At 28.9% G+C, this 17,670-nt stretch overlaps 1 protein-coding gene across 2 annotated transcripts; it reads left to right on the plus strand.

The window, feature by feature from the left end:
* The first annotated feature begins 9,885 nt into the window (after positions 1-9,885).
* LOC146746035 (neural cell adhesion molecule 2-like) lies at positions 9,886-16,563 on the plus strand. Of its 2 annotated transcripts, none has more exons than XM_085499665.1 (8): positions 9,886-10,194; positions 11,615-11,932; positions 12,136-12,402; positions 12,504-12,800; positions 12,945-13,199; positions 13,381-13,511; positions 13,602-13,694; positions 14,256-16,563. In XM_085499665.1, exons 1-8 carry the CDS (start codon positions 9,933-9,935, stop codon positions 14,355-14,357), a joined length of 1,725 nt encoding a protein of 574 aa, XP_085355791.1. In that variant the 5' UTR covers positions 9,886-9,932; the 3' UTR covers positions 14,358-16,563. The 2 variants fall into 2 exon arrangements, with proteins under 2 accessions (XP_085355791.1, XP_085355792.1); XM_085499666.1 differs by having other exon boundaries at positions 14,296-16,563.
* The last annotated feature ends 1,107 nt before the right edge of the window (positions 16,564-17,670 follow it).

A 17,670-nucleotide genomic window follows, 5' to 3' on the forward strand; every position in this document is an offset into this window, starting at 1 on the left:
TTATATTATTTTTTCTACAGTTGCTGTCAATACAATTAGAATATCAGATGATGCTAATACTGGAGGATATACATCAGGTGATGACGTCATAGTTACAGATGGTCTATCACATACACTGACGTGTGAAACCATTGGATCCAAACCTGCAGCTCCTAATACAGACTGGGATACGGATAGTATACCAGTTGTACAGTCATCAAAGTCTGACAGTCCAAATAGTGGAGACAGTAGATTATTTGATACAACATCTACTATAGAATTTACACCATTGTGGTCATATCATAGTAAAACAATTACATGTGAAGGAAGTAATTCAGTAAATATGCATCCAGTTATCACAAATATTAAACTAGATGTACAAGGTAAGTAAACAATGATATAATATAGTGTAGATAATAGATTATTTGATACAACATCTACTATAGAATTTACACCATTGTAGTCATATCATAGTAAAACTATTACATGTGAAGGAAGTAATTCAGTAAATATGCATCCAGTTATCACAAATATTAAACTAGATGTACAAGGTAAGTAAACAACGATATAATATAGTGTAGATAATAGATTATTTGATACAACTAATGTAGAATTTACACCATTGTGGTCATATCATAGTAAAACTATTACATGTGAAGTAATTCAGCAAATATACAACCAGTCATCACAAATATTAAACTAGATATACAAGGTAAGTAAACAACGATATAATATAGTGTAGATAATAGATTATTTGATACAACATCTACTATAGAATTTACACAATTGTGGTCATATCATAGTAAAACTATTACATGTGAAGGAAGTAATTCAGCAAATATACAACCAGTCATCACAAATATTAAACTAGATGTACAAGGTAAATAAACAATGATATAATATAGTGTAGATAATAGATTATTTGATACAACATCTACTATAGAATTTACACCATTGTGGTCATATCATAGTAAAACTATTACATGTGAAGGAAGTAATTCAGCAAATATACAACCAGTCATCACAAATATTAAACTAGATATACAAGGTAAGTAAACAACGATATAATATAGTGTAGATAATAGATTATTTGATACAACATCTACTATAGAATTTACACAATTGTGGTCATATCATAGTAAAACTATTACATGTGAAGGAAGTAATTCAGCAAATATACAACCAGTCATCACAAATATTAAACTAGATGTACAAGGTAAATAAACAATGATATAATATAGTGTAGATAATAGATTATTTGATACAACATCTACTATAGAATTTACACAATTGTGGTCATATCATAGTAAAACTATTACATGTGAAGGAAGTAATTCAGTAAATGTACAACTAGTTGTCACAAATATTGAACTAGATGTACAAGGTAAGTAAACAATGATATAATATAGTGTAGATAATAGATTATTTGATACAACATCTACTATAGAATTTACACCATTGTGGTCATATAATAGTAAAACTATTACACGTGAAGGAAGTAATTCAGCAAATATGCATCCAGTTATCACAAATATTAAACTAGATGTACAAGGTAAGTAAATAACGATATAATATAGTGTAGATAATAGATTATTTGATACATCTAATATAGAATTTACACAATTGTGGTCATATCATAGTAAAACTATTACATGTGAAGGAAGTAATTCAGTAAATGTACAACCAGTTACCACAAATATTAAACTAGATGTACATGGTAAGTAAATAACGATATAATGTAGTGTAGATAATATATTATTTGATACATCTAATATAGAATTTACACCATTGTGGTCATATCATAGTAAAACTATTACATGTGAAAGAAGTAATTCAGTAAACGTACAACCAGTTATCACAAATATTAAACTATATGTACATGGTAAGTAAATAACGATATAATATAGTGTAGATAATAGATTATTTGATACATCTAATATAGAATTTACATCATTGTGGTCATATCATTGTAAAACTATTACATGTGAAGGAAGTAATTCAGCAAATATGCAACCAGTTATCACAAATATTAAACTAGATGTACAAGGTAAGTAAACAATGATATAATATAGTGTAGATAATAGATTATTTGATACATCTAATATAGAATTTACACCATTGTGGTCATATCATAGTAAAACTATTACATGTGAAGGAAGTAATTCAGCAAATATGCAACCAGTTATCACAAATATTAAACTAGATGTACATGGTAAGTAAATAATGATATAATATAGTGTAGATAATAGATTATTTGATACAACATCTACTATTGAATTCACACCATTGTGGACATATCATAGTAAAACTATTACATGTGAAGGAAGTAATTCAGCAAATATACAACCAGTTATCACAAATATTGAACTAGATGTGCAAGGTAAGTAAATAATGATATAATATAGTGTAGTTAATAGATTATTTGATATAACATCTACTATAGAATTTACACCATTGTGCTCATATCATAGTAAAACTATTACATGTGAAGGAAGTAATTCAGCAAATATACAACCAGTTATCACAAATATTAAACTAGATTACAGGGTAAGTAAATAATGATATAATATAGTGTAGATAATAGATTATTTTATACAACATCTACTATAGAATTTACACCATTGTGGTCGTATCATAGTAAAACTATTACATGTGAAGGAAGTAATTCAGTAAATGTACAAACATTTATCGCAAATATTGAACTAGATGTAGAAGGTAAGTAAATAATGATATAATATAGTGTAGAAAATAGATTATTTGATACAACATCTACTATAGAATTTATACCATTGTGGTCATATCATAGTATAACTATTACATGTGAAGGAAGTAATTCAGCAAATATATAACCAGTTACCACAAATATTGAACTAGATGTGCATGGTAAGTAAATAACGATATAATATAGTGTAGATAATAGATCATTTTATACAACATCTACTATAGAATTTACACCATTGTGGTCATATCATAGTAAAACTATTACATGTGAAGGAAGTAATTCAGTAAATGTACTACCAGTTATCACAAATATTGAACTAGATGTGCATGGTAAGTAAATAACGATATAATATAGTGTAGATAATAGATTATTTTATACAACATCTACTATAGAATTTACACCATTGTGGTCATATCATAGTAAAACTATTACATGTGAAGGAAGTAATTCAGTAAATGTACAACTAGTTGTCACAAATATTGAACTAGATGTACAAGGTAAGTAAACAATGATATAATATAGTGTAGATAATAGATTATTTGATACAACATCTACTATAGAATTTACACCATTGTGGTCATATAATAGTAAAACTATTACACGTGAAGGAAGTAATTCATCAAATATGCATCCAGTTATCACAAATATTAAACTAGATGTACAAGGTAAGTAAATAACGATATAATATAGTGTAGATAATAGATTATTTGATACATCTAATATAGAATTTACACCATTGTGGTCATATCATAGTAAAACTATTACATGTGAAGGAAGTAATTCAGTAAATGTACAAACAGTTACCACAAATATTAAACTAGATGTACATGGTAAGTAAATAACGATATAATGTAGTGTAGATAATATATTATTTGATACATCTACTATAGAATTTACACCATTGTGGTCATATCATAGTAAAACTATTACATGTGAAGGAAGTAATTCAGCAAATATACAACCAGTTATCACAAATATTGAACTAGATATACAAGGTAAGTAAATAATGATATAATATAGTTTAGATAATATATTATTTGATACAACATCTACTATAGAATTTACACCATTGTGGTCATATCATAGTAAAACTATTACATGTGAAGGAAGTAATTCAGCAAATATACAACCAGTTATAACAAATATTAAACTAGATATACAAGGTAAGTAAATAATGATATAATATAGTGTAGATAATAGATTATTTAATACAAAATCTACTATAGAATTCACACCATTGTGGTCACATCATAGTAAAACTATTGCATGTGAAGGAAGTAATTCAGCAAATATACAACCAGTTATCACAAATATTAAACTAGATATACAAGGTAAGTAAATAATCATATAATATAGTGTAGATAATAGATTATTTAATACAACATCTACTATAGAATTCACACCATTGTGGTCATATCATAGTAAAACTATTACATGTGAAGGAAGTAATTCAGCAAATATACAACTAGTTATCACAAATATTGAACTAGATATACAAGGTAAGTAAATAATGATATAATATAGTGTAGATAATAGATTATTTGATATAACTACTACTACTATAGAATTTACACAATTGTGGTCATATCATAGTAAAACTATTACATGTGAAGGAAGTAATTCAGCAATTATACAACCAGTTACCACAAATATTAAACTAGATGTACAAGGTAAGTAAATAATGATATAATATAGTGTAGATAATAGATTATTTTATACAACATCTACTATAGAATTTACACCATTGTGGTCGTATCATAGTAAAACTATTACATGTGAAGGAAGTAATTCAGTAAATGTACAAACATTTATCACAAATATTGAACTAGATGTAGAAGGTAAGTAAATAATGATATAATATAGTGTAGATAATAGATTATTTGATACAACATCTACTATTGAATTCACACAATTGTGGTCATATCATAGTAAAACTATTACATGTGAAGGAAGTAATTCAGCAAATATACAATCAGTTATCACAAATATTGAACTAGATGTACAAGGTAAGTTAATAATGATATATTATAGTGTAGATAATAGATTATTTGATACAACATCTACTATAGAATTTACACCATTGTGGTCATATCATAGTAAAACTATTACATGTGAAGGAAGTAATTCAGCAAATATACAACCAGTTATCACAAATATAGAACTAGATGTACAAGGTAAGTAAATAATGGTATAATATAGTGTAGAAAATAGATTATTTGATACAACATCTACTATAGAATTTATACCATTGTGGTCATATCATAGTATAACTATTACATGTGAAGGAAGTAATTCAGCAAATATATAACCAGTTACCACAAATATTGAACTAGATGTGCATGGTAAGTAAATAACGATATAATATAGTGTAGATAATAGATCATTTTATACAACATCTACTATAAAATTTACACCATTGTGGTCATATCATAGTAAAACTATTACATGTGAAGGAAGTAATTCAGTAAATGTACTACCAGTTATCACAAATATTGAACTATATGTGCATGGTAAGTAAATAACGATATAATATAGTGTAGATAATAGATTATTTTATACAACATCTACTATAGAATTTACACCATTGTGGTCATATCATAGTAAAACTATTACATGTGAAGGAAGTAATTCAGTAAATGTACAACTAGTTGTCACAAATATTGAACTAGATGTACAAGGTAAGTAAACAATGATATAATATAGTGTAGATAATAGATTATTTGATACAACATCTACTATAGAATTTACACCATTGTGGTCATATAATAGTAAAACTATTACACGTGAAGGAAGTAATTCAGCAAATATGCATCCAGTTATCACAAATATTAAACTAGATGTACAAGGTAAGTAAATAACGATATAATATAGTGTAGATAATAGATTATTTGATACATCTAATATAGAATTTACACCATTGTGGTCATATCATAGTAAAACTATTACATGTGAAGGAAGTAATTCAGTAAATGTACTACCAGTTATCACAAATATTGAACTAGATGTGCATGGTAAGTAAATAACGATATAATATAGTGTAGATAATAGATTATTTTATACAACATCTACTATAGAATTTACACCATTGTGGTCATATCATAGTAAAACTATTACATGTGAAGGAAGTAATTCAGTAAATGTACAACTAGTTGTCACAAATATTGAACTAGATGTACAAGGTAAGTAAACAATGATATAATATAGTGTAGATAATAGATTATTTGATACAACATCTACTATAGAATTTACACCATTGTGGTCATATAATAGTAAAACTATTACACGTGAAGGAAGTAATTCATCAAATATGCATCCAGTTATCACAAATATTAAACTAGATGTACAAGGTAAGTAAATAACGATATAATATAGTGTAGATAATAGATTATTTGATACATCTAATATAGAATTTACACCATTGTGGTCATATCATAGTAAAACTATTACATGTGAAGGAAGTAATTCAGTAAATGTACAAACAGTTACCACAAATATTAAACTAGATGTACATGGTAAGTAAATAACGATATAATGTAGTGTAGATAATATATTATTTGATACATCTACTATAGAATTTACACCATTGTGGTCATATCATAGTAAAACTATTACATGTGAAGGAAGTAATTCAGCAAATATACAACCAGTTATCACAAATATTGAACTAGATATACAAGGTAAGTAAATAATGATATAATATAGTTTAGATAATATATTATTTGATACAACATCTACTATAGAATTTACACCATTGTGGTCATATCATAGTAAAACTATTACATGTGAAGGAAGTAATTCAGCAAATATACAACCAGTTATAACAAATATTAAACTAGATATACAAGGTAAGTAAATAATGATATAATATAGTGTAGATAATAGATTATTTAATACAAAATCTACTATAGAATTCACACCATTGTGGTCACATCATAGTAAAACTATTGCATGTGAAGGAAGTAATTCAGCAAATATACAACCAGTTACCACAAATATTAAACTAGATGTACAGTGTAAGTAAATAATGATATAATATTGTGTAGATAATAGCTTATTTAATACAACATCTACCATAGAATTCACACCATTGTTGGTCATATCATAGTAAAACTATTACATGTGAAGGAAGTAATTTAGCAAATATACAACCAGTTATCACAAATATTAAACTAGATATACAAGGTAAGTAAATAATCATATAATATAGTGTAGATAATAGATTATTTAATACAACATCTACTATAGAATTCACACCATTGTGGTCATATCATAGTAAAACTATTACATGTGAAGGAAGTAATTCAGCAAATATACAACTAGTTATCACAAATATTGAACTAGATATACAAGGTAAGTAAATAATGATATAATATAGTGTAGATAATAGATTATTTGATATAACTACTACTACTATAGAATTTACACAATTGTGGTCATATCATAGTAAAACTATTACATGTGAAGGAAGTAATTCAGCAATTATACAACCAGTTACCACAAATATTAAACTAGATGTACAAGGTAAGTAAATAATGATATAATATAGTGTAGATAATAGATTATTTTATACAACATCTACTATAGAATTTACACCATTGTGGTCGTATCATAGTAAAACTATTACATGTGAAGGAAGTAATTCAGTAAATGTACAAACATTTATCACAAATATTGAACTAGATGTAGAAGGTAAGTAAATAATGATATAATATAGTGTAGATAATAGATTATTTGATACAACATCTACTATTGAATTCACACAATTGTGGTCATATCATAGTAAAACTATTACATGTGAAGGAAGTAATTCAGCAAATATACAATCAGTTATCACAAATATTGAACTAGATGTACAAGGTAAGTTAATAATGATATATTATAGTGTAGATAATAGATTATTTGATACAACATCTACTATAGAATTTACACCATTGTGGTCATATCATAGTAAAACTATTACATGTGAAGGAAGTAATTCAGCAAATATACAACCAGTTATCACAAATATAGAACTAGATGTACAAGGTAAGTAAATAATGGTATAATATAGTGTAGAAAATAGATTATTTGATGCAACATCTACTATAGAATTTATACCATTGTGGTCATATCATAGTATAACTATTACATGTGAAGGAAGTAATTCAGCAAATATATAACCAGTTACCACAAATATTGAACTAGATGTGCATGGTAAGTAAATAACGATATAATATAGTGTAGATAATAGATCATTTTATACAACATCTACTATAAAATTTACACCATTGTGGTCATATCATAGTAAAACTATTACATGTGAAGGAAGTAATTCAGTAAATGTACTACCAGTTATCACAAATATTGAACTATATGTGCATGGTAAGTAAATAACGATATAATATAGTGTAGATAATAGATTATTTGATACATCTAATATAGAATTTACACCATTGTGGTCATATCATAGTAAAACTATTACATGTGAAGGAAGTAATTCAGTAAATGTACAACCAGTTACCACAAATATTAAACTAGATGTACATGGTAAGTAAATAACGATATAATGTAGTGTAGATAATATATTATTTGATACATCTACTATAGAATTTACACCATTGTGGTCATATCATAGTAAAACTATTACATGTGAAGGAAGTAATTCAGCAAATATACAACCAGTTATCACAAATATTGAACTAGATATACAAGGTAAGTAAATAATGATATAATATAGTTTAGATAATAGATTATTTGATACAACATCTACTATAGAATTTACACCATTGTGGTCATATCATAGTAAAACTATTACATGTGAAGGAAGTAATTCAGCAAATATACAACCAGTTATAACAAATATTAAACTAGATATACAAGGTAAGTAAATAATGATATAATATAGTGTAGATAATAGATTATTTAATACAACATCTTCTATAGAATTCACACCATTGTGGTCATATCATAGTAAAACTATTACATGTGAAGGAAGTAATTCAGCAAATATACAACCAGTTATAACAACTATTAAAATAGATGTACAAGGTAAGTTAATAATGATATAATATAGTGTAGATAATAGATTATTTGATATAACAACTACTATAGAATTTACACCATTGTCGTCATATCATAGTAAAACTATTACATGTGAAGGAAGTAATTCAGCAAATATACAACCAGTTACCACAAATATTAAACTAGATGTACAATGTAAGTAAATAATGATATAATATTGTGTAGATAATAGCTTATTTAATACAACATCTACCATAGAATTCACACCATTGTTGGTCATATCATAGTAAAACTATTACATGTGAAGGAAGTAATTTAGCAAATATACAACCAGTTAACACAAATATTAAACTAGATATACAAGGTAAGTAAATAATGATATAATATAGTGTAGATAATAGATTATTTAATACAACATCTACTATAGAATTCACACCATTGTGGTCATATCATAGTAAAACTATTACATGTGAAGGAAGTAATTCAGCAATTATACAACCAGTTACCACAAATATTAAACTAGATGTACAAGGTAAGTACATAATGATATAATATAGTGTAGATAATAGATTACTTGATATAACAACTACTATAGAATTTACACCATTGTGGTCATATCATAGTATAACTATTACATGTGAAGGAAGTAATTAATTAAATATACAACCAGTTATCAGAAATATTGAACTAGATGTACAAGGTAAGTAAATGAAGATATAATATAGTGTAGATAATAGATTATTTTATATAATATCTACTATAGAATTTACACCATTGTGGTCGTATCATAGTAAAACTATTACATGTGAAGGAAGTAATTCAGTAAATGTACAAACATTTATCGCAAATATTGAACTAGATGTAGAAGGTAAGTAAATAATGATATAATATAGTGTAGATAATAGATTATTTGATACAACATCTGCTATAGAATTTTCACCATTGTGGTCATATCATAGTAAGACTATTACATGTGAAGGAAGTAATTCAGCAAATATACAACCAGTTATCACATATATTGAACCAGGTGTACAAGGTAAGTAAATAATGATATAATATAGTGTAGATAATAGATTATTTGATACAACATCTACTATAAAAATTACACCATTGCGGTCGTATCGTATAATTATTACATTAAATATTTTTTGTTATTTCTATTTCAGTATCTCCTATTAGTGTCATCATTTCAGAAGAGTCATCTGGCTTTGTCATAGTTACTTTTGGTCACATGACTACATTAACTTGTGTTGCTATGGCAGCACGTCCCGCATCTGACATACAGTGGACTGTTGATAATAATAATCCAAATGACGATGAGATAATATCAGATAATACACAAGATAGTGATCTGAAAGATACAACAAGTACCATGACATTCACACCAACTTATCTAGACCACCAGAATACAACGTTGACATGTAAAGCTACAAATGATGCAACTATTGCTAAAGGACAACCTGTTATTAAAGAACTTACACTTGATGTGTGGGGTAAGCAAACCTATAACACATACATATTTAAAAGTGCACGCAGTTATATCTATGCCTGACATACACATGTATGTAACTAGGTCACGGGGTCGCGTCAAAAGTCACTGCGCCTATACTGTCAGCATCAAATTATTAAACCCCAATAATAATCGAGAATTCAGTCACCATGTGTAATACATTGATAATTTGACTAACAGGCTCCAATGTGACACAATATAATATATACAAAGACAAATAAGGACAGGTAAGCAAACCGCGTTATCTTGCACATACAATACCACACATTATATACTTGAAACCATAGTTTATTGTATGCAACGAGAATTATGTTTGGTCACCACCTGTAATATCGTCTGCGCCTGCATTAGGTCTGTGCTAAACACGACCACCAACGCAGAAACACAATTAGTAAGTATATGCACTACACATTCCACTGCACATCACAGAAATAAAACTGAACAGATAAATAATAGTTTCTATGTGTATAATTGCTGACAGCCCAGAACTAACTGTGGATACATACGCTTTTAGCTAATCGAAGTGTGGAACAGGAATCTCGAGTATCAGCAATGTCGTCACAGTTTTTTGGCTTATTCATTGACCTTGAAGTCCAGTATGTCATTATGGGTGACATCTAAAATGACATCGAGGACATTTAGTTTATACATGTATGAGTAACAATTTGTGAATTCTGATCATGAACTTTCTTTCAAATTTAGTATATGTTATGCGAAATGCGGCTAACTTTGAGCTACTAATCCCATCTTCCAGAATGGGCTTCTATCAATTGAAATGAACTAAATTGCCACTAAAAAATGGCACTGAGGCTAAAATATGAACTTAAAATGTTTCTAAATGAATATTGTCTATTTGTACATTTTTTCATACAACATTTGTAACATGCCAAAGTCTACACATGACAACACTGAACTACATTAACAAGTATGATGTATCAACAAACCTGTATAATTTCATAATTTTCATAATGGATGTCAATGTAAAACATTGAAAAGTTATCATGTGTCTACATTTCTGATTAGCGACTTCCGTATGTAACTGAAATTTGCGTTATTACTGTGAAGTAAATTATGGATGAAAATGGCTCGTCCTTAAGTGTAAATGTGTTTACATATAGCGGTATATAATGATAATAATAACCTTATTACATCTCTAGAAATAATACATTCTATTAGTAGTTAATATTAACAGTATACCCTATATTTTCCCTGACTGGGCATATAGAAAATGCAGTGAAACCTCATTTACAAGAAAGACGTATAGAGTATAAATTGTTCAGTTTATATATTAGTTGATCGGTGTGTAGTTTTATTTGTTATTTATAGCAACTATAACTATTCCATAAATAAATGCATTGAATGTGATGAATGCATACGTGACACGATCTCTATATGCCTTACAGTATCTCCAGACAGTTTATATTTTGATGGTTACCCTGACAACAGTAATGCTACCATGGCATCTGGAGAATCATTTCACATCACATGTATAACTACTAAAGCCCATCCTGCCGCCAGTATACTATGGTATATAGATGATGATATAATTACCAGCAATGTCAACAGTAGAATATTATGGGATAGCGATGGTAGAAAAGACACAGTCAGTGAATTATCAATGATTCCAAATAGAAATGACTTTGGAAAGAAATTAAAATGTGCAAGTAACCATGATGTCCAGAATAATCCACAAACAATTTTTGTCAATATGATTGTACAATGTGAGTATTTATAACTCAACTTAAGAAATTATATATTGTAGTCGTGCCACATTTACTAATGTTATGGACATATTAACCCTAAAATAATGATAATATTGATAGATAAACCATAATTATGATTATGTTCACAATACTAGAATAACAAAGACCAATACCATTCATTTTGCACACGGTTCACTATTAATATTTGTAATATTTGGCAGATTTACCAACTGCTGTTAGTGACAATGTACATTATTGCAAAGCTGGTGACTCAGTGTCCATGGTCCTATCTGTGGATGCATATCCTCTACCAGTAACATTTGGTGCATGGATGAAAGGTGACCTGGTACTAGACAAAAATGAAAATACACCATCAACAAGTACAGTCACGATTACTTTAGTAAATCACAATCATTTTGGTATATATAATGTAAGAGCAACTAATAATGTAGGATGGGTTATACTCCACGTTGAGCTGCTACAGTCAGGTGAGCACAATATATATATCCGAAAATATAAATACAACCCAGATATAATATACATTACTTACATTTAGTTAATTTGATATCGTATATTTCATATACATTAGACACACCGGCAGCACCTGTTGGTATAAACATTATAGATCGTTATTATGATTCATTGACACTACAAATACTACCCGGAAGTCATGGTGGAGATCCAGAAAACGTTCTGTACTTTGTAGAATATCGTTCACCACTGGATATCGTGTTTGTGCCATGGCCGTCAGATGGAATGGGAACACGCAACATGACTGTATATTTACTGCAGTTAGTACCATCCACAGCGTACGAAATCAGGGCAAAGGCAAAAAACAACAATGGAATGGGAGAGTTTTCAAGTATACAATTGTTTAATACATATTGTAAGTTAAGTTATGCATATTTATATCTAATCGTTCTTATTCGCCATTTTCCGTATGTTTTAGACGCAAACTCTACGTTCAATGTCACACATACTTATATTTACTTATACATATTTATCCCCCACATCAATTGTAATTATATAGTTAAACCAACTGTTACAATGAATGCAGGGACTAATACACTTGCCTGGTCACGACATGAAAATATTAAATACCAATGTGTGAAGATTGAAAAGAAAGACGCATATGGAAGACTGGTTGTTGTACAGGAATGCATTGATAGAGATATATTAATGTATAAAGTAGATGATACAAGCGTTACGTACATTGTGACATATTGTGAAATTGATGGTAAATGTGAAAAGCGTGGGTTTGAAGCTAGTTACGCATTATCTCAAGGTATATATTCAATTCTGTCTTTTTCGCATTGCACTATCACCAACGCCACTATACTACTTCCAAATCGATTATGTATGTCTTCTTACCAGTTTCTCTCACATTTACTGTCGCGCGGAAAGCAAAATTGGCGACAACGTTTTTGAATTGCATATGTACATTGTCGTATGCTTATTTCATTCAGAACCTGTTTGTGGTACATGTAATGTTGGTATTATTAGTGGAATACTGGTTACCATGTTGATATGTTCTGGAGTTGTCATTGGTGTTTTACTTGTTTTATACAGACGTGCAAAGAATTACAGAACAAAACAGGTAAATCAATTTTGATCAGTTTATCTGTGTTTTTTATCTATGTTTTATCTATATTTATTTTTAATTAATTTTCTTTAATTTCATTTCAAGCATTCTGAAGATGCTCGAATCTATACAACAGTTTCCCCCCTGACAGGAAATGTCGAACACACATACGAAACACCAATGGCAATGCAAATTAAGGTAAATAATTGTTAAATTGTAAATGAACTTTTATTTCTTAAACGAAATTTTAATACTAAGACAAATCTGTGAATCAGCATCTTAATCTGTGTCAATCTACAATACAATAATAACATGTTTAACATTTCTTTAATTGTATCGAATGAAGGACTATAATGCAAGCCTTATAACGTCATATTTAATGTTAGCAGCCATAATGCAAATCAAAAAAGACACAACCACGATTTCGGCAAAACATAACATTGTAATAATCCTTGTAAATTAAATTATAACGCTAATTGCATATAATGTCTCGCTTTGACTACTTTGCGCGTTTGTTACATAAGTAAATACACGTGGTTAATTAATGTTTTGGTTGACTTAATAATATTTATAAAATTCAAATATTTTGATCTATTTTATTTCGATATTGAATCTATAGTTAGAAATATAATAAATGAATAAAGATAAGGAAACTCTTTTGTTATTTGTATCCACAATCATTCAAATAATATTGTATTTGAATATTCGTGTTAGAAAAAAAATGTATTTAAACTTATTACTCAGTCTTTATTATTTCAGGCGCATGGAGAAGATAATAATTACATGTCACTCTCTCCAGATACCCGGGAGCTTGAATCAACATATCAAATGCCAAGTACAGTTGGGGTCAAGGTAAAATGACAATTTGAGGAAAACGCTTCCAGAAAATATATTTACCAATTCACGAATGTACTAAATCATCAACCACGAATTACTGCATTATCTAAATCACCAAAAGACAACATAATAAGTACTCATAGTAAGTACATAATAAGTAGTAATTGACATGTATTACAGGCAATGTAAGCATGTTAAAAGAATTGATAGCGATTGCAATATTACGTAGCAATGTGTAACATATGTTTGGCTAATAAGTCACTAATTAGGTGTCACTTATGATAGGTCATAATAGTACAGTCATAAATACATTCTGAATATAAACTATTTTTTTTTCATAAAGGAAGACTTCAATTTAGATTAACTTAGTGCCACCAAATCAATGTAGTTTACTAAATTAGCAATTATTAGAAAATATATCGCAACAGAAATAACAACCCGATTAATAGAATATTTATCATTGGTGTATTACTTCATTTTTGTATAACCGAGCACAATATATTTTAAAATGTGAATTCACTATCTTAACTTTAAACAGTATAGCAACACTTTATTTTTTTCAAAATGGAATTATTTTGTCCATGTTTATTTCATTTTTGCACTAAATGTGTGATAATGTAGTATTGTGATGATAATATAGCAGGAAAACGTGCTATGTTATCGTAGGATATACATAGGTGTAAAGTGTTTAGCATATTTTTAGCAACACATCATATTTGTTATACGTGGGAAACAAAGACAATTTTTCACATTTTTGTTTATGATTGACATCAACCAAAGAGCAATGACAACTCATGTGCATTGCATGGCAGGGGATTCTAATTTTTTTCAAGAAATGTATTCATTTGCAGAAACAATATTTAACGTGATATGTGCAAGACCATAATCATTTTATAGAAACACCATGTTATGATTAACGACAGTTTTTCTTTACTAATGTAAATTGCTTGTTATTACATTTTTCAAAGTCAAAATTGTTATCTGGCCTTTATATATGCCCTTGAGATCATGTGTAAAGTTATGTTGTACTGCCTGGGATGATTAATTTGAGTAGTTTCTTTAATATTTTTTTCTGTGACTGAATTTTCACTGTCAATCATGTGAACGCAAGGTAAATACATGAGAGATTGTTGTGCGGTATCCGGTTCATATGCAATCATTGTAGAACGCTACTTTGAGTGTACTTAATGTTACACTTGTCTATACGATACGATATCAGTCGTGCAAATACTAATGATATATATGTAAGATTACTTTAGCAACTGTTTTTTTTATTTCACTTCACAATTATGAGCAATACAGTGGGTAAATACCACCACTGATGAATCGAGTTCAATCAGTTAGGTTTTAGAAACACCAACTTTTTTCAACTGAGATTCGACTACTGTTGACAGACATGATTGTATGTTTCTCTAATTGCATATGCACAATTAGTTGATATATAATTGAAGAAAAAAACGTTTGTTTTAAATGTTAGTTTTAACTGTAATTATTTGTGCGAATATAACATATTATCTTCCATTGCAACATTCGACGCTTCGAGTTTTTTTTCGAACGCAACTATGACATTTTTCATATTTTCATTTTGTTAAAATCTACACACGTTGACATTGATATATATTGCACAAATAAATACTTAATAACTATGCGTAAATTCATTTCAGCAAAATGTCGAACAGTACAAATCAATCATTTCTATTATTAATCTTGTATTTTATTCTGTATCAATTATGAAGTATTACTACATATTTACTTTACACGTATAATTAGAGAGCATCATCCACAACTATTTTTTAGCCAATTACTGGGATAATTAAATGTTATTTCTGTATATGATCCAGTCATTATTCTTTAACATTTTGTGCTGTGCCAATATTCGTTACATATTGTCTCCCATTGCAACATTTGGCGCTTCGAGTTTTGTTGTTGTCGTGGGCAAGCATGACATTTTTCATATTTTCATTTTGTTAAAATCTACACACATTCACATTGACGGTAATGTATATTGGACTAATAAATACTTGATTACTATGCGTAAATTAATTTCAATCATTGCTATTATTATTAAGCTTAAGAAAAACAATGGAATCCTATATTGTATTGTGTATCAATTTTGCAGTATTACTACATATTTTACCAAATCATTTGTTACAATTTACTATCTAAAAATTCTCATTGAGAATATTATCTTTAATCAATTTCGTGAATAATAAAATGTTATTTCTATGTTTTATCTAGTCATTATTCTACAATATTATGTGGTTTTATAACTGATAGTTATACTATCCCTCCTCGTAGATTAACGGGAAATAGCGGTTCCTTTTGGAGCCTCGGTCTGGTAAAAGTCCGAGGCGCGCAAAATCAGTGAGAAAGATGTTCTCACTGATGTGCATTGAGGCGAAATGTTACATTAACAATAATAGGTCGCACAACCAACTAGGTAACATTCTGCACAAATATACACCAAACCACTACTGATCTTCATTGCAATATAACACAATTTTCCTTATTTTTACTTCACTTTTTTTTCCAAGGTACTAAATATATCAAAACATTGTACTATTTTGCTTATATGAATCTTCCCTTTCTTGTCACCAAGATTTCGGGTCATTCACCTGCCATAAAAAATTTAGTATCTCAATAATATTAGTAGTATGGATACGTGCAAATGACGAACATTCTAATTCTCGACCACACACAATACGCCTTGCCGATGTAAGGCTTAGGTACACCTAAGTTCGCCCTATTTGGTAATACAAATAAGTCGGCTTCAAACAGCATCTAAATAACGCTTATCCCCATAACACGTTCCAGTCCATTGTGCATTATCGTCTTACTTGTCACTGCAAACCTCCAGTAGTAAACTCTAGCCCACACATGCACACCGTAAATAGCTATTTGTCTATTATCCCATGTTGAACTGGTTGGACGACATTGACGCATATATTATGCACTCCCCATTTGCCTCGTTTCTTAATGTAGCATGTTGACGCTTCCGAGTACTCAGGGCACTTCTGTGAAACCACTCTTGCGTTTTCGGCCCATGCTTCCAGCGAACTGATACATTTACAAAGTGACTTTTAAAGACGTATTGTAGTGTCAAGTTTTTTGGATACATAATTAATTTAAATTGTTGCATAACTGTATGACCAGAAAGTTGCTTATTTAAGTTTTGTGCAAAATCAATTTGTTACTTTGTATTTTGTTCATCATTACACTGCCAATGAAAGCGGTGTACGCTTCATCGGGTAACAGTTTTCTGTGAGGGCGCCCTCTAAGGTGGTACTTAATTACAACGCATCGACCGGGTCTTCCCAATGTACGATGTACTTGGACG

This window comes from Saccoglossus kowalevskii, chromosome 5, assembly GCF_978046115.1.
Source record: "Saccoglossus kowalevskii chromosome 5, keSacKowa6.1, whole genome shotgun sequence".
NCBI classification, from domain to species: Eukaryota; Metazoa; Hemichordata; class Enteropneusta; family Harrimaniidae; genus Saccoglossus; species Saccoglossus kowalevskii.

Excerpts from the sequence above, each read along its gene's own strand:
- LOC146746035 (XM_085499665.1), top strand. The coding sequence starts at position 9,933 with ATGACTACATTAACTTGTGTTGCTATGGCAGCACGTCCCGCATCTGAC. Across the intron at positions 13,200-13,380 it reads TAGTTACGCATTATCTCAAG|AACCTGTTTGTGGTACATGT; the intron begins GTATATATTCAA and ends TATTTCATTCAG. Across the intron at positions 13,512-13,601 it reads AGAATTACAGAACAAAACAG|CATTCTGAAGATGCTCGAAT; the intron begins GTAAATCAATTT and ends TTTCATTTCAAG.